At 42.5% G+C, this 10,245-nt stretch overlaps 1 protein-coding gene across 1 annotated transcript; it reads left to right on the forward strand.

Moving 5' to 3' along the window:
- The first annotated feature begins 2,660 nt into the window (after positions 1-2,660).
- On the forward strand, positions 2,661-7,973 carry F3 (coagulation factor III, tissue factor). The gene is given in 8 exon segments (XM_062497836.1): positions 2,661-2,837; positions 2,839-2,889; positions 2,891-3,086; positions 3,537-3,651; positions 5,701-5,885; positions 6,279-6,460; positions 6,572-6,731; positions 7,825-7,973. Coding segments are annotated over 8 exon segments (1,215 nt in total).
- Positions 7,974-10,245: the final 2,272 nt, after the last annotated feature.

Raw genomic sequence — 10,245 nt, forward strand, 5'->3', positions numbered from 1 at the left:
GCAAAGAATTATCTGCAGCTCTCTCTAAGCAAACCAGTTAGAGACTTGGCAGGTCATATGGCAAAAATAAATACATGCATCTCTTTAAAAAAATTGGAGATTCACAGATTTAGTTTTGGTTTTCTCCTCATTTTTCCCATAATCAATTGGTTCCATAGTATACATATCAAGGAAAGAAAATCTGCAGAATCTGCTTGCATTCTGGCAAACCTTCCAAATGGGAAACAGCCATGATTCCACCCTGTTCATCAGAATGAAGATGTCACAGAGTGGCAGAGGTCATCTAAACTAAATTGTGCAGCCAGGCTTGTGCTGTTCAGTGTCTCCCACATATTTTAAAAAGTCACAGCAAGATCCCCATCTCCATCAAGAGAAATGTTCCATTTGTTTCAACACTGAAATAGATTCATTTGACTTACTTTAGATGCCTACTCTAGGAAAATATGTACTTCACCTTAGGAATTAATTTTTTTCTCAGCTGATTGTAAAATGAGCACAGGATGACTAAATGGGTTAGAGGCATGTACAGAGACAATGCCTACAGTCTGGCATTCCATTCTGGGAGCCAAATACTAAGTTTCTAGACAAATTGCCAGAGCTCTACCTCAGCAGAAGGCTTGCCTCCATGTAGCTACGTATGTTTCAAATAAGGCACAACTTTTCTGAGTTAAATGAGCTGTTGAAATACTATAAAGTGGGCAGGAAATGTGACCAGAATGTCACCATTAAGTCACTGGCTGCTGAGCAGACTTCAGAGGCTTCAGCCCATGTCAGGCTGTGTGAGGTTTCTCTCTCCTCTCCTCTCCTCTCCTCTCCTCTCCTCTCCTCTCCTCTCCTCTCCTCTCCTCTCCTCTCCTCTCCTCTCCTCTCCTCTCCTCTCCTCTCCTCTCCTCTCCTCTCCTCTCCTCTCCTCTCCTCTCCTCTCCTCTCCTCTCCTCTCCTCTCCTCTCCTCTCCTCTCCTCTCCTCTCCTCTCCTCTCCTCTCCTCTCCTCTCCTCTCCTCTCCTCTCCTCTCCTCTCCTCTCCTTCCCCATACCAGTTGGTGCCTGGAGCCAGGCAGTGCTGAGCAGTTCTCATTCTGTGCTCAAATCTGCTCTTGGCTGAAGAAAAGAAAGAAGAGCAGGGGTGGCAGCAGCAGTTCCTCACTTCAGTGTTTCTCCCTTTTCCATCACGCCCTTGCCATACCAACCTGATCAGCTCTGGCAAACGGGTGTCCTCCTCCTCTCATGCTGCAGCAAGGAGAAGAACGTCTAAGAACCTAGTGTGAGTGAGCACTGAACAGCACCTTGCTGGAAACTGGAATAAGGTGGCAGTGGTCACACTGGTCAGTCTGGACAAGGTCTGGATGGTTTCTCACCTATCTCAAGTGTGGGAGCTCTTGACAAAAGAGATGTGAATAAGAAAAAATGGGCAAGAGAAGGGGATCCTGAGATTACCTGCATAAAAACTGGAAACTACCGCTGACTCGCTTTCCATCTTTTGTGATTTAACTACATGAAATTAAGTGGAATTAAAGCCTAAAGGTGATTTTAAAGTTTTACATAAGCATCTCTTTCTTTAAACATGTGTGTACTGTTTCTCTTTTTAAAGTCCTTTGAAAATCAACTGTGATCTTATAAGGCCACCATCTTGAAAAGCTAGATACACGAGACCTGTATTTTACACCAAGTTAAAAGCAGGCAATATTTTTGGCTGCTGTAATGTTGGCATACAAACACATAGAGACAGTGCTTAAATTAGGAAAATGAGAAGGTGTATGGCTGGATTTTAATGAAGAGATGCCAGTAACTTAAAAATCAAGGGTTTAGGTACGCTTTAGAATTATATGAATTCTGATGCAGACTCTGGTTGATTTTATATTGTAGTTTGTTCCATATGTATTTATTTTGCATTCATTTATTATGAGAGAGAACTGATTGCTTGCAGACGAGTATGTGTCAACCATGAAAACTAAACGTAAATAAATATGCAACTTCTCCATTAGTCTTCTTCTCTTACCTACGCGTTCCACGTACATTGTGTCAAGACAGTATCAAAATAAAAACAAAGAGTCAGTCTAGGGCTATAAACGCGTGCGTTCCCCTGAACTACGGGACAGGTCCTACTGCACGGCGTGTTTCCCACCCTCCGGCGGCAGCCCCGAGCTCCTGCGAGCACAGCTCCCTCTAGAGCTTGAGTGTGACACGGAGCCACAGCCCCGCCTGGGAGGGCTGAGGGGACACCGTGACCGCCCCGCACGGCCCGGGAGCTGGCACAAGGCTGACGTTCAGAAAACCTGTCAGAAACGGATTCCCCGTTCCTCTGGAAGTGGCGTACCTTTCCAGTGTGACCTTGTAGGAAAAGGGTTAGCAGCCCCTGGTTTATAGGAGAGGTGAGGTGCTAAGCTCTGAACACCTGAAACTTACTTTGTGCCTGGTGTGACGGACGAGCCTCGGCGGGGCTCGCTGCGCACGGCGTGAGGGGATAGAGGATGGGATCTGGCCGAGCAGCTGTGTCCATTGTCCTGTGTGCTGAGGCAGGGACTCACATATTCAGCCCTTCAGAATGTGCGGGACCAGAGTTAATTAACCCAACACCTCTTCCGCACGACCCGCTTCCCCACAGAGCAGCCTCTTCCGAGCTGGGGAGTCCCTCGACAGCCAGCTAAAGGTTTGCAGAGGATGAAGCCGGCTATCCAGAGGGGTCCAGTTTCACCAGTATTCCAAGAAGAGAAGGGAGGGGTGGTACAAGTGCCTGGTGACACCAAGCCGGCAGAGGGACCGCAGGCATGTCCCGGTGCGCCCTCACGTCCAGCCCGGCCCGCGCCGGGGGTCGCGGGACACGTGCGTCCCTCGGCGGCCCTCCCCTCCCTTTCCTCGAAGATCCCCCGCTCTGCTTGCTCAACCCGCCGCTGTCCCAGCGCTTCCGCCGCCCTCTGTCCCCTCGCCCCCGCTGGGCGGCTCCGGTAGGGCCTCGGTCCCGCCTCTGCTGCCCCGCTCCATATATGCGGGCGGCGGCCGCCCGCCTCAGCTCCCTCACGGCGCCCAGGATGCTGCCAGCGCCGGCGCTGCTGCTCAGCGCGCTGCTGTGGAGCCTGGCCGCTGCCGGTGAGTGACGGCCCGCGGGATGGGAGGGATCGGCGCTCGGGATGGGTTCCTCGGAGCCACGGGACGGGGTGTCCCTGAGGGAGGCGCTGGGGAAGGGGACAGCGACGTTGGCCGAGCCTGCTTCAGCCGCGCTCCGCCGCCGCTCCTCACTGCCCGCGGCCGCGCTGGGGAGAGGTCTTGGATAAAAAAGGAAGAATTAAACAGGACTCCAAATTAACTCATAAATTTCGGAGTTATAAGACAGAAAATAATTTTCATTTTTCACTTCTGCTGGGACACATTCCTTAGTAAGATAAGCAGTCCTTTTGTAAGGGCAGGACTGAGCCTTTTTCCCCAAGAAAACGTTTCCAAGTTGCAATTAACAGCACTGCTTCATTTAACTGAACAATGACTGCAGGGAAAAAGGAATTATATATAATAGACTGATGGCACTCTTTTCTGTATTTAAAGGCTATGAAGAACTACCAACAGCAGTCAATATTACTTGGTCTTCAATCAATTTTAAAACTATACTACAGTGGCAACCAAAACCATCAGGCTACTTCTATACTGTAGAAATACATGGGTAAGTAATTAACACCATTATATGTTCATTAATGGCAGTTGCAGAAAATGAAAAGAGAGCATGAATGAAACAGAAATGAAAGTGAATGTAACAGGAAAAGTGCCTGAACATTAGGATTTAGGAAAATTGCCATCCCAGGTGTTAATCCTTCTGATATTACCCAGGTTTAGACTTCTGTTTTTGCCCACTTCCAAAATGGAGAGATGAGTTTTAGGTCAGTATTTCAGTTCTGGGATTCGGTGCTGTTCAAGAGGCCCAGCCAGGTTATTTTAAAAACAGTTGATACTCAATCTGACATACCACATATTAGACAGAACTTCACCTTTGTATGTCTTTAAAGGTGTCTGGACTTGTGTGCTCAGTCTTGGGAGGTGTCTAATAAATGAGTCTGCATTTTATTCTAATTGGTGAATCACAGTAATTAATAATTTTGTCTTGCTGGGTAATGCTAAAAATTACCTTTGTTTGTCTACCTCTGTCAAGACTTCCTCTGGTAGCACGTTTCATGTAAGCTGCAAAATGTTGTGGACATAAAATGTAGCCATCTTATGTGAAGTGCCTAATGCCTCCTTCAGAACTGCACAAAACCTTCCATGACGCTCAGTAATAAATCTGTGCCGGTTTTAGCTCCCATTTTAATACACAGAGAATTATTAAACATGCCCTAAAGGGAAAACACATCATCAAAAATTCCTACATATTAATGAAAAAGTGGTATTGTAGACTCTAAAAGTGGCATAAAAATGAGTGTTCTCTCATGACTAACAGGTGAAATACCAGTGTAATGGCCTAGTGTGTTTTTTTATCCTTTAACAGAGTGATTAGATTAATGGACTTGGAAGCACACACTTAGCAGAACAAATTTTATTTGATTTTGAATCTGGAGTTTCTTTCCAGAGATTTTGATGCAAAAAATTGAAATCTGTTTGCCCAAGATTCAGTATAGAATCAGGTGTAGGTCTGCAGCAAAAGAGGCACCTCTTTTGACTGAAGTTGCTCTTCTGGAGGAAGTGGGATTAAATAGTTGCTTTCTTGTGTGTGTATATTTACAAGGTACATTTGTTTAATTGCAAAGATCAAACCTCTGCCCCTTTTCAGTGCATCTTTTGTGGTACTGTCCCTAACTGATCTGTGACAAAAGAAATCTGATGAAGTGAGAAGGGAGTTCAGGTGACTCTAAAACTTGAAAATTGATCTACTTTGAGGAAAACCAGCTTATTTGTTAACATTCAGTCATCACTCACTCTTCTGGCTGAGATCACAAAATTTTTCTCCTTAATTCACCAGCAAAAAGAGGGAATATAATTGAAGGAGTAATATATAATCTGTTTTTTGTTCCTTCTTGTGAGGAAGTAAAATGAGAAATTAATACTTTTTTCATAGTCTCATTGCTACTTGGCAAGTAAATGGACCTGCTTTCTATTATTTAAAACTCAAGAGAAGTGCACAAGTCCTGCTTTTTGTCAGTGTTTTTAAATTGTCATTCTGCATTGAAATTTGCTACTGCTGCCTGGTTGTTAGTGGCATTTGCATAGATGCAAAACCAAATTACCTGTACATGGAGACACTGCTGTCACATTAAACAATCAGCATCAGTAGAGCTTCCTGTAACAACTGATGTTTCTTAAGGCAATAGCTTTCAAATGCATCAAGGATAACATCTTCAAAGTGACTTATGCATCTTATATTTTTTAAAATACATTCTGCAACTGCAGAAAAAATGCAAGATCAGAACTAGTTATGGTTTCTATTCAATTCATGTAAAAAATTGAATTTTTAATTCATATATGTGTCCTATAGCATATTTCTATAATTAATATCAATCATACTTAATCTACTTGATTCTGCTTTGAATTGTGAAATACAGCTGTACAGGATAGTGGGCTTTTGAGGTTTTCTCTTCTTTTAGCCTAATACTTGCAAGACTGTTCTACCAGATGAGGGAAATCTATACAGTTTGAGGGGAAAGATATTTTTCAACTTATCTAAATATATACTATATATATGTCTGGTTTGAAAGTGTTGACACTTCTTTCTTTCTCTTTTCAGACAGACATCTAATGTAAAGAGAAAATGCATCCTGACTTCAGAAACAGAGTGTGATGTTACTGATGTGCTCAGGAACGTGAAGGAGACCTATACAGCACACATACTGTCTGTAATGCCTGCAGAGATGGATAACTTTGAAGAGCCACCTTTTGCAGTCTCTGAAAAATTTACACCTTATAGTCAGAGTGAGTAGGATTGCCAATTAAATATTAGTATAAATTCCTTTTCAAGATTACCTCTGTTGATTTAAACAAGTTTTAGATTGAGCTTAAAGGTTTCTTCTTTAGTTTCTTACAGTAGCCCTGCTGATATTGGGGAAGAAGATATTCAGGCTTAAAGCTTTCGCTGTTGTAGGGAAGGGTGTAAGATTTTAGTTACCATTTGTTTCTCACTGCACTCAGTAGACCATTTAGTTAATATTATGTACTAGGTGAAGATTGTTTACTATCTAAGCCTTCACTGGCTTTGTAAACTTGTAGTAGATTTGAGGAGGGAAGGTAATGGAGGGAGGAAAGAAAAAAAGCATGTCATATATAAAAGATTTTGTCAGTTTTTTAATTCTAAAAATCTTTGTTTAGCTGTTATTGGAAAACCAGAGATAAAGGATTATTCACAAGGAGGTTCCAGACTGAATGTCGTGTTCAAAGATCCACTTACACCATATGTATTTCCTAATGGAAGCTTTCAAAGTATTCAAGATATTTTCCAGCATGACCTGGAATACAAACTCTATTACTGGAAAGATCAAAGTTCTGGAAAGGTAAAGTCTAACTCTAGTTTTTGTCCTGTTATAATTGTTAGATTCTGTATAGTTGCACAATTTCTGTGCTACCTTAAGAGCTGACACTTGAAATATTTTTTTCCTTTACAGAAAAGTGTAACGACAAAAAGCCATAATTTTGAAGTAAGTGTTGACAGTGGAAAGAACTATTGCTTCTATGTGCAGGGAATCATTCCCTCCCGCAGAGAAAACCGTAATGGCCAAGAAAGCATGGTGCTCTGTACCAGTGCAGGGAGGAGTATCTTAGATGGTGAGTATTGGGTGATGTTTGTCACTCAGTCTTTAATATTATAACAAAAAACCCACGTCTTTAAATTGTGATGGCTGCTATGAAATAAGCTATTTACTGTGTAAGTTAGAATACACAGCTGGAATGTGGAAACTTGTGTGAAGAACTCACTTTAAGTAAGAGTCTGCCATCTTTAGCTAGCTGGAGCTGGTTTTAGGGTTTTGCCCAACTGTTTTGGTTAAATTGTGTGAGTTGATGACTGATGCTTGAGGTTCCAGATTTCATCACTAGCTTTCAGCTTCATTTTTCCTTCCAATTGCTTTCCTCAGGTCCATCCAATAGTAGGTGCCATAGTAAGTGCTTAAAGGATTAGCTCTAAAACATAGAAGTGCTGGAAACCTGCATATCCATTTACTTGTAGTATGAACTGACCTTTAGTGCAGATGATGAGAATAAGACTTTCTTACCTGTTCCAAGACCAGAAGTTGACAGATAGACTTCTTTACTGGTAGGTAAGTTAGCAAGTGCAGGTGAATCAGCCAGCCATTTCAGACTAGCCATTTGGATAAATATTAATTCAATCAATACTAAAATAATACCACATTGCTGTACCGTACCTTTCTTCTCACTGGGTAAGAACATTTGAACTCTAGAAAAGCTCTTCGAAAATGGTAAATGAACTCAAATTAGCTTTCTTATCCAGGAAATTTACCACAAAAGTGATAAATTTCAATTTCATTACAATTTAAATAGAAAAATATTCTCTTGGTGTTTTCCAGCTTATAACCTAGAATAGATTTTCACTTGGACAGAAATAATTTGCAGGCAGGGGGAATGGTTTGACTTATTCTTGTGGTGTTAGCATGGTACTTTAGTGCACTAACTAAACTAGATTAACACCTAGAGCGAACCAGGCGAAATAAAGTTTTACAAAGTTCAACAAATTTGTGTTAAAATGCATTCAGTTCACACTGAAGTGGTGACTCCCCTTCTGTGAGACTGTAAAACATAGAAAGCATTTTTTCATTCAGTGGAATGAGTGCTAAGAGTTTGTAGCACTATGGCATTGTAAGTTCTAATAACTTAATCTTGGATTTTTTTTTTTCCCCTACAGAATATGGAACAGAAGTCTTTATCATCCTAGGAGTGATAGCAGTTGCAGTCATCACTCTTGCTATTGTCCTTCCAGTGGTTCTGTGTAAACGCAGGAAAGCAAAGAAAGCAAGAGCTGTGAGAGAAAAGGAGCTGCTTAATGGTGTATAAGGATTGCAGACAATAGTGCCCGTACCAAAGCAGAAAAAAAGCCAACAACAAAAAAACCCTAACTTGGGTAATCGGATAGAGCCTTTTAGGCTCTCTGAAACTGGAATTCTGAAACCCAAACTTCATGTGGATTAAAAAATCCACTAGACAGTACAGAAGGAAAATCCAGATATCAGGAAGCCCTGTGTCATTAGTGGCCAGAGGCTGGAAGAGTATTCTGGTGATCTGTTACAATCATAGAATTATAGAATGTGCTGAGTTGGAAGAGACCCATCAGGATCATCGAGTCCAAGTCCTGGTCCTGCACAGCACCATCCCCAAGCACACCCTGTGCCTGAGAGCTTTATCTAACAGCTTCTTGACCTCTGCCAGGCTGGTGCTGTGACCAGTGCCCTGGGGAGCTATTCCAGTGCCCAAACACCCTCCAGGTGAAAACCTTTTCCTGATACCCAACTGAAACCCTCCCTGACTCAGCTACATGCTTTTTTTTTCAGTCCTGTCACCGGTCACGAGAGTGAAGAGATTGGCACCTGCCCCTCTGCTTCCTCTGGTGAGGTTGTTGAGGACCACAGTGTCTCTCCTTAGTCTCCTTTTCTCCAGGCTGAACAGACCAAGTGACCTCAGGCACTCCTCATAGCTTCCCTTCCAGACCTTCACCTCCTTGTCACCCTCCTCTGGACCCTCTGGAACAGCTCAGTGTCAGTTTTATATCGTGGCACCCCAAACTGCCCCCAGCACTCGAGGTGAGGCCGCCCCAGCCCAGAGCAGAGCAGGACAATCCCCTCCCCTGCCTGGCTGGTGATGCTGTTCCTGATCCCCCCAGGACAGGGATGTCCCTCCTGGCTGCCAGGGCACTGCTGGCTCATGTTCAGCTTTCCCTTGATGAGGACCCCAGTCCCTTTCTGTGGCACTGCTCTCCAGCCCCTCATCCCCAGTCTGTCTGTACAGCCAGGGCTGCCCCATCCCAGGTGCCAAACCCTGCACTTTCCCTTGTAGAACTTCCTAGGGTTGGTGATTGCCTGTCTCTAAATTGTCAAGGTCTCTGCGGAGAGATTGCTCCTAGACTGTTCCCAAGCCCCTTCTATTGTCCTGTCAAACAGGATAATGAACCAGAGGTACTTTTAACTTGATCAGTATGGCCTTATTGAGCCAGAAGATTTATGGTACTTGTGAGGGGAAAAAACACTACTTTTAAAAAATAGGTGTCCTTTACCTAACTCAAAGGAACATTTTTCTGTTTCTATGAAACAAACCATGTATTTATCTGCCTTTTAACAATATTAACTGGTGAAATTATCTGTTAGTTCAGATGTGACAAAACTGCTACTATTATTTCTGTACTTCTTGGATAAAATTAACTTGGATAAAATTAATCTGTTTATCTTTGAATGTAGACAAAGGTAAACAAAATGAAACTACTGCACTGGCAACTTGTAAGAAACTCTATTGAAGCAGGTACTTGCTATTTATCCGGAGAGTATATCCAATTACACTACACCTGGAGTTATACAGACAGGGGAGTCTGATAGTTCCAAGTAAGTGTTAGAACAAATACTTTGCAGGCTTTGAGTCAGTAGTAACTCACTTTAGCTAGCACTGAATAGGAAGCAGTATTTACTGCATTTTGAACATAATTCTTAATTAAACACTTGATGAATGGTTTCTGTGGTGTAGATTCAAATCATCTTGGTGATGGGATTTGGAGATGCCTGTTGCTTTGACTTTTAGTATTTATTTTATAAATGAGACTCTAATTTTTATACTGGTGTTATCTGTATTTATGATGGTAATTTATACTTTTCTAGTGAAATAAAGGTGACTGGAAACATATGTCTTTCTTTTCTTTTTCAAAACAAGGTACAGTATTCAATCCAGAGCTAAATTAAATATACAATCGGAAACTTATTTTGGGACAGCAGTATAGGCAAGCTGCCACAATAACAAGTGTGTAAAGCAGACTACCAGGACACCTGCAAGGAGAAGCCACAGTTCCCCAACTGGAGATTTTGAAGAGTCCTGAGTCACATTTCTGCTGTTCACTTACATGAACAATTAGTCAGGATTTGCACTCACAGCTTCTTCCATTTCCACAGTGCTGCCTGTACTTGTGCTTGTGGTACTGATGTTCATTCAAGGCATTATGGGGCCTGTCCCAGAGATGAGAACTCCTAATGATGATGGTGGTCAGCATACACAAAACACAGAAACTCAAGAAAATAGAAAAAAAAATCATCTTATTGGAACTAATTGGCTGTGGATCTCAACACTTTAT

Source organism: Cinclus cinclus, chromosome 8 (assembly GCF_963662255.1).
Source record: "Cinclus cinclus chromosome 8, bCinCin1.1, whole genome shotgun sequence".
In the NCBI taxonomy this organism is placed as follows: domain Eukaryota; kingdom Metazoa; phylum Chordata; class Aves; order Passeriformes; family Cinclidae; genus Cinclus; species Cinclus cinclus.